The sequence below is a fragment of the Rhea americana genome, unplaced genomic scaffold, assembly GCF_003343005.1.
Source record: "Rhea americana isolate MKP2758 unplaced genomic scaffold, rheAme1 scaffold_0, whole genome shotgun sequence".
Taxonomy (NCBI): domain Eukaryota; kingdom Metazoa; phylum Chordata; class Aves; order Rheiformes; family Rheidae; genus Rhea; species Rhea americana.
Window position 1 is genome coordinate 4,003,724 of NW_028185037.1, and position 16,743 is coordinate 4,020,466.

Sequence of the window (16,743 nt, forward strand, 5' to 3'; positions counted from 1 at the left end):
TTATTCCCGATCCGTCACAGTGAGAAAAACAGTGATTTAGCCTGTTCGCTTCTCTGCGAGGCAAGTGGTGCTCCGGGCGTGCGGGTTTTCAACCTGGAGTTACTTAAAGTTAGCAAACTCAGGTACACAAAAGATGCTCCGATTTTCAAAGCTGTGATGTTCATAGTTTGTTTGCACCACAGTGAAATGATTTGTCACAATTTTTATAAAATTCAACTGCTTTTAAAATTATTAAAACGGAGCAGAGTGATGATGGAAACAGTACGTTTGTGCTCAGTTATGATGACATTGYTATTAATACTTTACATTTTAATCCTCTACAAGAAGTACAATGTCAAGTGCAAACAAAAAAAAAACTCTTAAAGAAATACAAAGCCAAATCTTAAGATGAAGGGTCCAACCTCATCAGTGTACACAGCAAGACCCCAGTTTTAAGATTTCTTTTATAATATAATACTGTTGAAATTTAAATAGTTCTTAGATTTCAATGTCTGTATCCTGCACATATATGTATATTATAACATATTAACATATATTGGATTTTATCTGCCTATTGGCATAAAACCAGAGCAGACCTGACAATGGTCAACTAGGGGGAAAAAAAATCATCCAAAAACAATGGAAAAGAGGGTTAGCTTTCCACTAGAAAAATAAGTTAGTATTAGGAAATACTGTTGTGGCCTATAAATATTTCTGTATACTACCAGCAGATATAGAATAAGGACAAATCCAGATTTACCTTGACCAACATATATGCTTTATATCAGTTTGCCAATGATGTGTATTTGTCCACAGATACATGYATATGTGAACATTTAATATGTGTTCTTTAAGATGTTTTATATTAAGATATAATACTGTTTTTTGTCTCTTATAACCAAGTAAAAATGTGTTTTTTAACATAACAAGACATTGTAATTACATGTTCAGAATATAATACAATCCCATCCTTTATGCAGACACTGTTCTCCACTGTTTTGTGAGACTACAAGCGTAGATCTTTCAGGAAAATGGTAATAGGAGCTCCTTCCTTTCAACACAACTATCCCATTAAAAGGGCTACATCTAATGGGGTYTGTACAGTGACTTATCTTGGTCTAGAGTTCTTCCGTATCTATAGCAGTAATCTGAAACAAAATGTAAAATTAATACCAGTGAAATTTTCAAGTGACCAAATGTAAGGAAGTGGTGAGTGATGATAAAGCATGTTAGGGAGGTTAAAGTGATCTTATGATATGCTAGCCTCAGTTGAACAACACATATATTAATACAATTGAGATCAGGGTGACATAGGAATGGAGATTTTAGGATACACTAATCATGGGGGACTGCATTTTAAAGAACAGTGGTAAAGTAAATGAGTGAAAGGTCATGCTACACAGCCAGCTAAACAAGAGCTTCATTTTCTGCCATGAAATACAGAATAAACAAAAACTAGCAAGCAAAAACTAGAGATGTGTTACCATCATGTTAGCATTAATGGGACTGTTACTATAGTGTTCTCAATTCAAATGTCCGTACATCAGAAAAATGTTTAAAAATTGGAGAAAGTTCCAAAAAGACCTAAAGAAATGATTGAAGACTTGGAAAACTTGGCATACCTTGCAATAGGACTATTAAAATTCTATTAAGTGTTTAGTTTATCCAAATGAGGATTAAATGAACGGTTAAATGAAGCACCAGAATGACACAGGCTGTTGTTGCTCAGTYGGAAGAGTGTTGCCATTGCTAGCAGCAGGCCACAGGCCTTGTGCCAGCTTTGCAAGGCCCCATTCCTGGCATGCTGGGCTTAGTACCAATGTGTTGTGAGAACCTGCTGTGTGAACTGGAGCTTGGTGCCAGACGTCTCTTGTTATGAAACAGAGTTTAAGAGTGGGACAACAGCAAAGGCACTGTTGTAATAGGATGAAGGCAGAGGCCTCCAAAATAAACAACTCAGTGATGGTCAAGTACATGTTGTTGCACAACATTGAGAGCTATGAAGAAAACTGCTTCTTCTTCAAAGAGAAGCAAAAGAGAAGCAGCAATAGCTAAGCAAGAGGAAAAGAACCAAGCAACAGGAGGAGGTCCTTGCTATGATCTGCAACRGTAAAATTCATCAGTATCACAAAGTGAGCAGCTCTGGGGGTGCATGCCAAAGGCTACCAGCTGTGCAGAAGTGAACATCTTATGAAAGAACAAAATCCTGAATTTGGTGGGAAAAGAACTGCCATCCTGGGGATCTGCAGTCATGGAGCTGCTGTGGGACTGCCAGAGCTCTAAGTTTGCCACCTGCTCTCCCTGCGTGTTTCAAGAACCCTGATGCTCYCTTCCATGCTCCCTGCCCACGGGCCCTGCCTCTTTCTACCTGCTTGTCCCAGGAATCATGGCTCCTCAGAGACCTCTTGACTTGCCAGACATCAGGACTGTCTATGTCAGTATGGATGTGTATGTGTGTTTTTCCCCACAAATTCTGCACATTTTTCTTCTCTGATGTTCTAACTTTTCAGCAAAGCCTTACTGTATATAAACTCACTTTGGCTAATTATGACTCCTGTGTAGAAAGGATGGCTTGACAGGTAAGTTCTTAAAAAAATTTAACTATTAGAGGCTGAAGTAGAAAAAAAATCAGACTGAAACTAGAACTAACTGTGAATCACTTTATCTGGGATGTGATAGATTCCCTGTTACCCAAGTCTTAAATCAAACTAGATGTATTACTATGAATATAGTGTAGCTGAACTGTAAGTTATAGGCTCCATGCAAGAAACATTTACTAAAATGCTCTTTTAAAATGCAAAGAAGTCAGACTAAATTATCATAATGGTCCTTTCTGGTATTGAAATTTTTGATTCTGTTACTCTGTTCTATTCAGAAAATGCAAACCTCCCATTGAAATCAGTGATAGCTGTAAGATGTTCTGGTGTTTTTTTATGTACTGTCAGCACTGAAATTTTCAGGATTAATGGGCACTTTTGAAATGTGACTCTTACTATTGTCATGCTAGTCACTGGGGTCAGTGGGTGATGGTTCCATGTGATAACAGTGGACTGAGATAGTGAATTAACCAGCTGTTGCGTTCTCTATGTTTCATATTTATTTTCTGAGGAAGAAGGGAGGCTTGGCTATTTACAGTATTAGACTTTGCCATTATTTCTATCATCTTTTTCCCACTCTAGTTTTGCAATGCTTATTAAGCATGTTGAAAATCAGGAAGGCCTTTTATTCATTGGTGCTTTTTGAGTAAATTGGGGATGAGACCCATGACACCCTCCAAAAGTCTTGATTTTGTTTCCTCAGTTTCAAAATCAGTAAGCTAAAGCTGTTTAGCAGATTGTTTTCACAACAGCAGTAAAGAGCATCCAAATATTAATCCAGCTAAGTGGTATAAGACATTGGTCAAGCAAAGAAGCTGTCTTACTATTTTTAGGTAAGAATGCATCTCCTTTTCCTGTTATGTCCAAGATGTATCTAGCTGAGTGCTGAAGTGAAAGATAGACTGGTTGTAGCTGTACATAAAAATCTTCTAAAATGGCTTTATAGTTTCACTGAGGTTTTGTTGAGAGTTCTCTGATTTACATACTATGTAATCAGTAAAGGCACCTTGATCCCAAATACTGAAGCAAAAGTATCTAAACTTTCTTTTATTCCGTGTCATATATCAGCAGGTAGTCAGTTTAAGATTTGCAATTGTTTCACATGAATTAAGGACTATATGTTACATTATACTGAAACCTATGTAGGACATACACATCYCATTCTAATTTGTTCCTAAAGCCGTGATAAGATTTAGACTCCATAGGCCACACAGATTCAGGTTATCTGGTTATTCAGATATCTTACGAACACTAGGTTCCAGAACAACTGTAGGCATTACCTGGAGATATCTTTGATTTCTAGGAAGACTGCTACTGAGAAATGCCTGTATTAGTAGCAGCACAATTTTGCCAAACTCTGCAAATGTATTGTAAGTTTTACAGTGTTTTGATTTCTTAAAATCTCAGCAGTTGGATTTGAATGATTTCATGAAAACCTAAGTGTCTGAATTTCTAAGTAGTTTTCATGGCTATATGATTGAGATATGTGACCTACATTTGTCAAAAGGTGGCTTGATGCATCCTAAATCCTTAGMAATAGAGAGAGGAAGGGAAGCTCCAACTCCTCCTCTACTTTTCAAATGAAAAATTTGAAAAAAAAAGAGGTACTTGTGATTTCCACTACTAATGGTCACTTAAATGCATTCAGCAGAGACTCATAGTCAGGTTTCACAGAGTTAGCATTGAATGTTATTAAATTTTGCTGCTCTAGTCTTAGCAAGAACTCTGACCTATAGCCCTGCTCTGCTAAACCCCTTGAAGGTGCTGCAATGTTCACTGAGCTGTATTTACTCTCTAGACTGTGAAATTACCAAGTATAGTCTGTGTTGTTGCTATAAAACAATAAAAGAGTGACACATGTAAACAGTCATTTTCCCCCAGTAATCTGATCATCTTTCTAGATCTCTTCTTAATGAAAGGGAAAAGAGGAACTGTAGGTACTCCTTAATCTGCTGAGATGTAGTAACTGGACAGTTACTACAATATCTGAGACTCTCAAAGCAGTGTTCAATAGTAAGTGTGCTAAAATTACATATAAACAGACTTGAAGACAAATAATGCTAAATACTAAAACTTTGAACTGTGATTACTGCAATAATTTCTTCTTCTTATATAAATAAAATAMAATTGCACTTTATATTCCAGACCACAGCTGCCCAACATGCAGACCACTGTTTGATTCTGTCCATCACTGTCTAGTGCTCTCTTCTGCTGGGTACCCAAGGGGGACAAAAACGATGCTGCCTAATTTAAATGCCCTAGGGAAAAGGGTGAGAAAGGGGAAGAAAAGGGCAAGAAAAACAGAAGAATTGGAAAAGGAGTCTACAGGGGAAGGGAAGGAGAAAAAACTCTTGAGTGTTGTGAAAAGTGTGCTTGGGCTAGTGAGGAGATGGTTGGACAAAGAAACTGGAGCTGTGACAACAGGAAGGATAACTCTAAAATAGGGGATGAACAATGGTGCTAGGACTAGTCAGATAAGTAGAGGATGTAGGATGGAGCAGGGAGATAGCTCTGGCAAGGAGCAAGGCTGCAAGAGAAAACTGCAGTGAGCTGCCAGAGAGCCAGAGAGAGTAAAGGAATCATGGATGTGGAGAATAGAAGCTGGGTCAAAATATAATCAGGATAAGGACCCAGAGTGGGGAAAAAGAGTTATTGGGGAAAGAGAACAGTTAAAAGAGATTAACAAACAGATGGACAAGCTCCAGAGCTTTGCAATGCAATCACAAAGAGAGTGGGCCCACACAAATATTCTGATTTCAGGATAAGGACCCAGAGTGGGGAAAAAGAGTTATTGGGGAAAGAGAACAGTTAAAAGAGATTAACAAACAGATGGACAAGCTCCAGAGCTTTGCAATGCAATCACAAAGAGAGTGGGCCCACACAAATATTCTGATTCCCCTGTAGAGACATTGTTGCACACATTCAAAAAAAAATCACAATATGTACAACATATTTACAAACAACTTGAATAAGTAGTTGATGAGTTTGGCAACCAGCTTGTTTGATCTCTTACAGTGTATTAGAATGAATGGCCTCTAAATTGAATCATTTCTAACTGAATTGTGGAGACTGATGAGATGAAATAAGACAACAAATGACTAAATAGTGAACACAGTTTAATTATTTAAAAGGGTGCAGAACATATGGAGTATACAACACTTTGCAAAGGAGGAGAATGGGTCAAAAGAACCAAAGAAGCTGTAAATGACAATTAATGGGCTGCAATATGGAAGCTTTAGTTCAAACATTTCAAAACAGTGTCAGTACTTTCAAAATGCCTTATGAAGTTTATCTGAATATTTATAGAACCCATTAATAAGCTCCTGCCAAAGCTCTCTCTACCTTTGCTGTGTATTAACAGTAGAATACAAGAGAAAACAAACGAAAATCCAGCAGCTTCCCCAAAGCCTTAATCAAGTAATAAACAAAGCTGATGTGTATTTCTTTTCATCTTATTATAYATTACATGAAAATCCTTTTCCATACTTATAAGAAAGTGATACTTAAGAAAAACCAACCAACATAATTTTATTCCTTACAGTTTCTCTGGAAGAGAAAAACTGCTTTAAGTGCTTCCCTCTCTGGTAGAACTGAATTTTCCATTCCCCTGGAAATCTCAAATCAATGTCTCTCTTCGAATCCCAGATTTGAGCTTTCAATAGCATGTCCTCAAAGATAGTTAAGAACTGTATTTGTTCTTGGTCTGCCATTTGTTCTAGTAACGTGCCGAGATGCTTTATCTGATCCCTTCATGCTTCTAAATTTTTGGTTTCTCATTGCTACTCTGTTTCCTAGTTGATTATACTTTCCTTCTTACTTGGTATCATTAAACTGTTGCCATACAACTCTTGCACCACAAACTGAGATACACAACAGGATTCCGTATCTGTAAAACTAAACGTTTTTATGGAAAGAATCAATTAAAGAGGTTCTGCAGATGCCGCCAATGTTTAGATAACATGCTTACAGTTTAATTTCTTGGTGTCTACAGCCACCTCATCCCTATCCAACCTCTTTTTTTTTTGATCAAATTATGTAGAGGTTTCCTAACTTACTGAAGTCCTATAGAACCTAAAGCCATAGGGGAGCCAAGCTCAAAACACCCAAGAATTTCTTCTGCTCAAGAATTTCATTTAATTTCCAACAGTTGCATAGTCTTTCAGCAACACTATCTCTTTTGGTAGCTCCCAGTTGTAAAGCTTATCTTGCAGATAAGTCATTACCAGCATTTTCACTCCCCTAGTTTAATTTCAAATGTTTACTTTCGAAGTTCTGGCAACTTGCAGATTGGCAGTTACATAGGACTATTTCTTATCACATATGAGCATCATGTTAACGAATTACATCAGGTTTAAGCATGGTGCCACTTCAGTCCATACAGAACTGCCTATGTAGATCAGCCTTTGCAACACAATTCAGAATGTTACTGTTAAAGAAGGTTGGACTGGTGCTGTATAGAATTAATCACTTAGCATTAGTAGCTAAATTTACTGAAGCCTTAGACTGCCACMAAGCCTGCGGCAAAGGTCTCAGCCAAGACCAGCTGGAGAACAAAGAAATATTTTAATCATCATGTATAACTGTTGTAGAGATAATCTAGAGAAACCTCTCCCAACAACAGAGAATGCCAATGGACCACAAGAATATGAGAAAAAGAAGTTTCAGGATTGGTTAGTAGGWGTCAAGACTATGAGGAAGGGGGTTTTGTGAGCAGGTTGTAATGGGATAAGTAGATTTGGCTTCAAACTTCTGTCTCAATGGGAATGTACTGTTGGACCCCGTTATGGTGGCCATTGAGCCTAATTTTTCATAACAATTTGGTAACTTAAGTGGGATTCGAGGCGATYGCCATTGGGACCTCTTGTCTCCAAACAAACTGGAGCCTCCGGGTACGTTCGCCTGGGATCTTTGGCAACAAGAGGCACCGAAAGGCTGAGTCTTAAATTCCTGCCTAAATTCTAAATTTGTGTTTGGTAACAAAATGCACCATAAGGAATATGCAGGCTGATCACCGTAAAGCAAACCAGGTACTGTGATTAGTGTAAACGTGGATAATACCAGGCAGTGTGTGTGTGTATGATTTGGGAACGGAAAGGGGCACCTGTTGGCTGATAAAGCCTCCCACTGCAAAGGGACAGCAGTCTTAGCACTCAAAGACTCGAGTGGTGTTAGTGTGGTTCCCAGAGAAAGAGAAGGAGAAAGAGAGAGTGTGATCACAGGATTAGAGGGGGGYTGATTCCATCTTGGTAGAGAGCTTTAGAGGAAGTTTGAGTCTTTGAGTCCCTCTTAGTAGGAAGTATAGGGTTGAATTTGAGTTTCTTCACTGCTGCACTTTTTTCAAAAGGTGTGCAGCCTGAGCAGCGTAAGACACACTAGACAATGGGAAATATACCTGGCATAAAGAAGAGGACGCCCATTGCCAAGGTACTGGAAGATTGGAAAAAGATTGACGGAACAGCCAGCTTGTCCAAAAGGCGCGCAGTTGCATTACGTCAGGAAGACTGGCCGTTCACAGCAAAAGATGGTAATCCAGTGCAATGGTGGCCACTGCAAGGGACTCCTGGGAAAGACAGGACAAGTAATTGTTTTCCCCAACATAAATACCTCTACTGTTTTTGAAAGATAAGAAAAACCTGTTCCCACAAATTTCTAAAATTGAACTGTATGGGATCAAAAATACAGGCCAACAATGAGTATTATTTAATCCATCATAGTTTCTTAAATGAGTAGAACTATCAATGCAAATTAATCTATCCACAATCAAATCAACCTGTCCGCCATTCTGAAATATGTCCTATGCAGGACAGTCAGCATGATTGCATGGGTGAACCTTTTCTCCTCCAAAATGAACAAGGAGAGATGTGACTGTTATCATAGGAACAGGATTGGGAGTCTTAAATAGTATTGATGCCAAAGTGCTTGTAAAGAAACTAATCACAACAAGAAGTGATTTGTACAAATTAGAACATCCATTGAAGTCTTCTCATTAGCACTGGGAACTAACCAATGGCTTTCATCTGAGATGCTGCCACAATAGGAAAAAAGTAAAGAAAAAGACCACCAATTGATTTTGGATGCACTTGGTGCAGCCCAAATTAATGTTTCTCTAGCTCTTAGTTGTATCCAAGCTCAATTGTGGATGCAATCTCTGGTAGCAGCAATTATAAGAAAAGAGGAAGAGGGCACCTTACCCACTGAAATTCAAAAGGTAATTCGGGATAATGCAACTAAATTTTAAAAAGAATTCCAATATTGGTGATATTTAGTCAATTTTGATTATGACTCCATCAGCAATAAGATTACAGCTTTTGCCTTAACAATATGCTATGCTTCACTATACACCATATACCCTATCATTGCACTGAGATTAAATCACAGTGGAACAATGCTCTATCCATTTTGTGGGAACAACAAGGATTTATTTGTGAAAGTAACACCATCAAAGCCAAACACATTTGTCTTGACACTGAACAAAATACTTGTCTTTTTGAAAACATCCCGATGAAACTCCTGAAACTCTACTTGTATACATTGGAGCAGGGTGTGTTTGTATGAGAACCCCCTGTGATCTTATATTTGTAAATAACATTGCTGTAGATAAACGTAATCACTGAAATATTTGTGTTTGCAACTTCACGTAATTATTGGRTGTGACTTTAATTACATAACAGCTCCTGTTATGTCTTACCAATTGCTCCAATCTAACTATGCATTGAGTCAAGATTTATTGCCTGCCTTCAATGGAATGAATCTAGCATTGGAGAAGAAAATACTATAACACGATGACCTGTATTAGCTGCTAGAATGCATCTGGAATAATGTACAAAAARCTCTCCTCACTGCTCATCATGATACAAAAAAACATATACCATGTCTTGGAAAGAGTAAAAGAAGATGGAGATCATCACTGGTGGAAAACTTTTCTTGGATGGTCACCAAACACAATAGAGATTCATAATCACATGTTGCACCCAGTAGTAATTGTGTTGAGTTTAACCATGTTATGCCTATTATTTACAATCATATTATACATAAGATTACCGAGAGCGTTAGTACACCTCTAAAGACTTAAAGTCTTTAAGTATTAGTATTAGTATTTATATCTTTTATTACCTGCTTAAAGTATTAGCAGGAATGCTTAATAAAAACAAAGGGAGGACTATTAAATAAGGTTGGACTGAGGCTGTCTAGAGTTAATCACTTAGCGTTAGTAGCTAAATTTACTGAAGCCTTAGACTGCCACCAAGCCTGCAGCCAAGAGCAGCTGGAGCATGCTTTTACAGAACAAAGAAATACTTTAACTATCACATATAACTGCTGTAGAGATAATCTAGAGAAACCCCTCCCAGCAACAGAGAATGCCAATGGACCACAAGAAAATGAGTAAAAGAAGTTGTGTGATTGGTTAACAGGAATCAGAGTATGGGGAAGAGGGTTTTGCAAGCAGGTTGTAACGGGATAAGTAGAATTAAGAACTGGTGGGAGGGGTCACTCTTTGGAGGCACCCAGCTGAGCTTGTAATTACTGCACATGTCATTAAAACTTATTTCGCTTTGATKTGGCTTCAAACTTCCATCTTAGTGGGAACCTAGTGTCAGACTCAGTTATGGTGGCCATTGAGCGTAATTTTTCATAACAGTTGTCATGAACCTATGAAGCATTAGATCATCAATGGAAAGTGCTGCTTATCTGAAATACAAATAGATGATCATATAAAATAGAGTAACAGGCCCCATTATTCTTTTTTATTCTGCTGAACAACTTCATAAACAACTTCTGTGCATTAATCACGTCATCCACTCCAGAAATGCAGTAACTCTTTAATGAATATACTGCATGAGACAAGAGTTTTGGTCAAAAGTGAAGAATAATGCTCACTGAGACTGAAATGGCAAGAGGAATTGAAGCCAAAAGAATAATTACCCCAACTGGAGTTTGACCAGGATGCTGCTATACTTGTGATACGTGTCATGGGATATCTTACGATCAAAAGCTGTCATGACCTTGACTTAAATTTTAAGCTTGCTTCTTGATACTTAATCCTCACCTAGTACCACAAGGATACAGCAGCTCAGTTCATCCTTAGAGCAGTGCCATCTACTGAAGCATCAGAAGTTACTTTAGATCTTTGCTTATTTTTCTTGAATATCTTTCATCTAGGAATTGACTAAGCCTGATACCGCTTAGTTTTATGACCAAAGCCTCAGAGGTCTTTATAGCTGACAAGTAACTCAAATAAAACTGATAAAATGCTCAAATAAATGTGTTATGTCACTTCTCCCCCCTTGCCCTCTCCAAAGTTCCATGCTCAGAAATAAAAATTAACTAAAAATTAGAGACCAAATCATGTGTGATGCCACAATTTAGAAATAGCTAAAAAGCACTATCCGATAGTATTCATCCATTCAGGAATAGAAAAGAAAGTAGAAGAAAGGAATTAAAAGGTTATTCAAAAGGCACTAGTAGGATAACATTTGACTGAAGTTAGTAAATGAATGGAATGTTTATACAGAAGGAAGGGATCTAGGTATAGGTATTTATCAAGTTGCAAACTCTTACGCACACTAAAGGAAGGAATCTTGGGTATGTGTAATATGATTAGAAGGAGATGAATAAATTAAATTAAGATTTTTGAAAGCAGCTAGTGTTTTCAAGATGACCAAGGAAGGACTTCGCAGTTATGGTAATATACTGATATGGAGCTAGGCTTTTAAAAAAAATTAAATCACATAAACAATTTTCCTGCCAGTCAGGCTTAYATTTTCCAATGTGAATTATTTCAGAATTGAGTCTGAAAATTCCTCTATTATTCTAAAAATAAAGTTAACTAGAATAGCATCAAGACTATAGAACAAATGACAGATGTGCCATCAGGAAAAGATAACAGAATGAGCATTACAAGAATCACAATTTCAGTTAGGAATAATATAGGAGGTCCCCTTTTGTGTAAATGTAGATGTCTTCAGCATGATCGCTTCTGTCTGTCATCATAATCTACTGTAGTAAAATTAACGTAATCCAGTAAATTACAGCTTTGTAACAGCAGCCTCCATACACACTTTGCACAAATGCTCTACAGTGACAGGAATGGAGAAGATAGAATAAAAAGTTACAAAAAATAGCTGAAGTTGCTGGCAAAATGCTACCCATTGCTTTCGGGAAGAGGTGTATTTTAGTGTATTTCTGTGTTCTGTAGACTTAACGAATTTCTGCTATATGGAGAGGAACCAACCCAATCCCTAGACAGGGAAAAGAGGGATTTACATGATGTTCCCATTTTCATGTTGCTGGTATACTTCTGCATGTGAATAAATGACAATAAGAATAGATTGACTCATAAATTAAAAGGAAAAAAAAGAAAAAAAAATAAAACAGCCCACCATACTACTAGTTCCAGAGTTTGTCATGTGAGTTGYTCACAGTAATATCAATTTACAAAGGTATGTTGAGTCAGAAGTCTACACTAGGTTATTACACAACACAAAGATCAAGAATTGAGAAGCATTTTTAAAAGACCTGCTAATCAGCCAAAATATGCTCTTAAATTGTCCTGGATATTCTGGATACTGTATCAGAGATATTATATTATACTGTATTACTTTTAATGAAACCACACATGCAAACCTATAGTTAGTTATTTTTATAACTGGTGTTAATTCTTATATCCTGTATTTCATATTATATACAATATCACTATTACATTTCTTAGACTATGTACAGTATAAAATTTTACCTTGTTATAGACTTAATCTTGCAGCTCAGGATATATTTATGATTTAAAATCCTGAGAGGGTTTTGCATATGCTCTGAATGCTGCTCTTATTCGCCTCAATGTTACAGTTTTTAAAAATAAGTCAGATCTTGTTATATCTTACTGTGGCTTATTTTAATGTAGTAGTTCTGAGAAAATATAAGAATAAACACTTTTCCTTTTTTTTTTTTTTTTTGATATACTAACGAAGTAACAGAAGAGAAATTAATTTACTTAAGTAACACAGGAAAAGAGACATTAAGAGAAAGACATGGAAAACAATCTCAGAATCAAGCATCATAATAACCTTAGTAGCATAGTTTACCTTCTCCTTCCCAGCACTGCCATATTCCGTTTTTGACATCCCTAGAAATTCAGATAGTCTAACAATCAGCCATAGACCATAACTAGATCTTTCAAAAATAATTTAAACTAAAATTCTGCAAGCATGTTATGACAGATTTCTATTGTTCTATTTTAATGTCKTATTCAGTACCAAAAAAAGCAATAGGCTTTTCACTGATTTCAGACTTTCTGAAGTCTGATTTTACCATTTAAAGGTTTAGATGTATCATATGACTTTATTTTTTGTCTACCTAGATTATACTGCTTGCATAATATCTGTAAACTATGTGTTTCATAATAAATGGCAGAGGTTTTTTCTTTCTTCTTCCTTTAGCCATTAGGAGGAAGCTTGGTCTAGCAAATAGGCCGTTTAATTAGACCTGAGAAAATTTGTATTCCATTTCTTACACAACTAGTGGGATGTTATATGAACTATTGATGTTATATGAAAAATCAATAGACCACATATGGACTCTATACAATAATTTTTGCATTACTAGTTAAACAGCCTTGATTTAACAAAGAGCTGTAACTAAATTTTCTATAATACTATTTTTGCACTTGATAATAGCTTTAAAATGTGCAACTTTTTTCTCATACTAAACTCATTTGATTCTTTATCTAGGAAAAATACCAGAGTTGTTAATGTTTTCAAAATGAAAGAAAACTTGAGCATTATCAAACTTCTTAAAAGGTCACACAARTTATGCAAAATAAATAAAAACAGTGCAAGAAAATACGTTGTGCCATTTTGATTTTATGCCTCTATTTAATATACCCCTTGTTAGTAACAGATGTGCTGCTTACTCTGCCCTCACTCATATTATACAGTTCATACGARACAACCCAACTTCGGGGCAGGATGCATGTGCTACAGTGCTACAGGTGTGATTGAGGTCTGTGACACAGATGAGGGCACTTTAAGAAATCTTTTGTAAGATTAACTTTTCAGAGGTATCGTTGGCTCATTTGCCTGCACAATGCAGCATCCTTCAGCTTACCTGCACTTATGGAGGCATTTTCTCCGCAAGTCTTACATCTAAAATATTTTCCTCAACTCTGAGATTAATGCTAAATACAAGCAAAGAAGCTACTTGGTCCCCAGCAAAAATTCCCTTTGTCAGCTGCCAGCTATAGAAGTGCTCCAACAATAATTCTGGGTATCCAAAACAGCAGTTTCACTCTATAAACCCCACAAAACTAAGAATCCATTAAAACCACATTCTGTCACCCAGCCTTTTTAGCTGAAGACCTTCAAGATTTATTGGCAACGTAAACAGGCCCTGCAATATGGCTCTGTGGCATACACAGGGTGCACTGTGACTCACAGGTCAAAGGAGCCTAGGGGCAAGGAGGTTAAGCGTGCAAAAGGAAGTGGTGCTGCTAGCACCATGGCCTATGCTAGAAATGCTGTCGCCACAGGTGAAATCAAGCAGGATTTATCCTCTGGATAGTGCAGTCATGAGCAGAACTGCTCAGGGAAGAGCATCTTTCCCATGGAACAAAGCAGGCTTTTAACAGAAGAAAAACTGCACATGATGAAATTAATATGTATCATAAGGCATTTGTGTCCGGAGGAAGAAGGGTTGGAAGAAAGTAGCAAATTCTCATTGCCTATGTTGTCTTAAATCTGGCATTACCCCGTGTTTGAATTCTTCCCTTTGCAGCCTGGGTGGCACACATGGAGCATTTCTTACTAGCCAAATRACAGTCTCGTTCGATTGCACACCTTTGGGTACCCTCTGCTCTTACTAGCCGAGTCCACCTAACTTGCATAGTGCAGACAACGACAACAGATCTCAATGTCAGACTGCAATGTTTTAGCTGAAATGTAGACATTTGGTTACCTTAAATACATGAACTCAAAATACTGAAAAATGGAGGCAAATGATATTAACTGATTTCTGCTATTTTAGAATGTTTAGCAGCTCCAGTGACTAAAATATTTAAAGAATTCTGACAAATCAAATCACGGGAGCTGGAGAAATGCATTTTTTTTAATCTTGAGTAGATACTTATTTAGATGACAGTCATATTTCCAATAATAAGTCATCATGCTGGGATGCTTAATAACAATTCTTGCCTGTAAGTGCAGGCTTAARCTGTTCAGCAGAACTGATTTGTGACGTAGCTTTCTTTCCCTGTGGGCAGCTGACAGTGATCTTAGGGATTTTAGTCTTCCTCTGAGGCATGGAACATCAGTTTGCTGGATAGGTCCCACAAGTTCAATGTTCTGTAATTGCAGAATGGAATTACAGGGTGTTGGTGGAACTTAATGTTTCTTAGTATGTGGCTTTTATAAAAGTCATAATTTTTTCCCCACTATAAATGATAAGGAAACGTGATTGCAAATGCCAGTTCCTATATTAAAGTTCCAAAAAGAAAGCCTGAGTCTATCAGTTGAAAAGCAGGTATATGATAGTAAGAATAAAAAAATAAAGGCTCAAGATACATCTTGACTAGCAATAGTAAAGACCTATTCTTGACCTGCCAGTATCAATCTAACAGCAGCTCAGCAACGTGAAAGATTTGGTGGTGTAAAACACCTTCAGCCCTAAAAATCCTTGCAGAAAAAGCTTTTAAGTGTTGATTTCACCCAGAAAAGAGTTCTTTTTAAGATGACTGCAAACTGAAAGTTCAATTCAATTTAAATCAAATAAGCATCTTCCAAGTTAGTCGCACACAGCATTTTCTAAGGGAAGAGCCATTTTGACATGGCATGACTGCATTTGCATTTCCTGCATGATAAAGATATCTGGCCTAACAACCAACTGCTTTGTGGTGAATTATTCCTTATGTGGCAGTTTCAGAGCTAGTTGAAACTCAATTTATTTGTGCAGGAAATAACATTTTAAAATGTAATTTTGAGCCAAGTGAGAAAGACTAAAGAATATTTGCAAATTTACTATGAAATTAAAAATATTTTCCCTTTTTAAAACATTAAAATAACCTATGAAAATTCTATGTTTTGTAATCACAATTTTATCATAGCATACTCATTCCGTATTATAGCTATTAAAGTAAAAATGAATCGCTTCAGCCTTATGGAAAGAAAATACGTCAGCCTCCTTTTCATACAATTCATATAATTATTTCTCATATAGACTTTCAAATACACCGGTCTATTTTTTGTAATGGAGATGATTTCCCAGATTTTTTTTTTTTTTTTTGGGGGGGGGGGGAGAAATGCTCCCGCATAAAATTCTCAGTGTGATGTACATAACAGTGTTTTATCTTATAAAATAATACTTAGGAAGGAATATGACCAGCTAGTGAAAACTCAGACTAGGCTATCATCTGATACAGTTTTCCAGTTAAGACTCACTACCGACTTCTTAAGAAAATGTCTGTTTTCCAAGTAATGCCTTTCAGAGAGCAGACTAGTTCTGTGCAACCCTGCTTTGGGGCTGTTGGATAGCCCTTGAAAGTCATGGCTAAGGTTTGCTTTTATGCCGAATACGCATCGCGTTGCGCTGTCGCATCCGGCCGTGCCTGTGCCGCGGACCTGCGGGGCGCGCGGGGCCGGCAGGGAGCGGGGCCCGCTCGCCGCGCCGCCCGCAGGGAAGGCCGCGCCCCTCGCAGGGGCGGCCGGCGCGCCGTCCAGCAGGAGCGGGCTCAGCGCGATGGCCTGGCGCAGCGCGGCGGCAGGACGCCATCCGCCTCGGACGAACCGCAGGCTGCGTACCGTGCGGGCTCACACCTCCCGCGCAGGGCGGGACTGCTCTTTGCACCGCGGTGCCCGCAGCCTCAGCGAGGTCGCTGTCGGCCCGCCTCCTCCGGCTCCAGAGAAAGCTAGCCGCCAACACCAAAGCCCGCTAGCGCCTGGCTGCACACCCCGGCCCCGGACCCGGCCCCGGAGCCCCCGCCCGGCTGCTCGCGGCGCTCTGCGCGCAGGGACGCTGCCCGCGCCGCAGCCTTTCACGTCGCTGCCGGGGCGCGAAGGGCGGGGGAAGGACATCGCGCTGCCGCCCCGAGCCCCTCCCTGGGCGCCCAGTAGCTGCAGCCCCGCGGGCGACCCCGCTCCCGCCGCGCCGGGGACGCGGCGGAGGCGGCGCGGCCTCCCCCGCTCAT

The 16,743-nt window shown here is 38.5% G+C and overlaps 1 protein-coding gene and 1 pseudogene across 1 annotated transcript in view; both read left to right on the top strand.

Moving 5' to 3' along the window:
• Nucleotides 1-7,955: 7,955 nt before the first annotated feature.
• LOC146601964 (uncharacterized) lies at nt 7,956-9,640 on the top strand (annotated as a pseudogene).
• A 6,655-nt stretch (nt 9,641-16,295) lies between these two features.
• Nucleotides 16,296-16,743, top strand: part of PIP4P2 (phosphatidylinositol-4,5-bisphosphate 4-phosphatase 2) — a 24,757-nt gene continuing 24,309 nt past the window's right edge. Inside the window, exon 1 of the mRNA XM_085298963.1 lies at nt 16,296-16,665. Within this exon, the coding sequence (XP_085155089.1) occupies nt 16,296-16,665 (370 nt within the window). The remainder of the gene's footprint in view (nt 16,666-16,743) is intronic.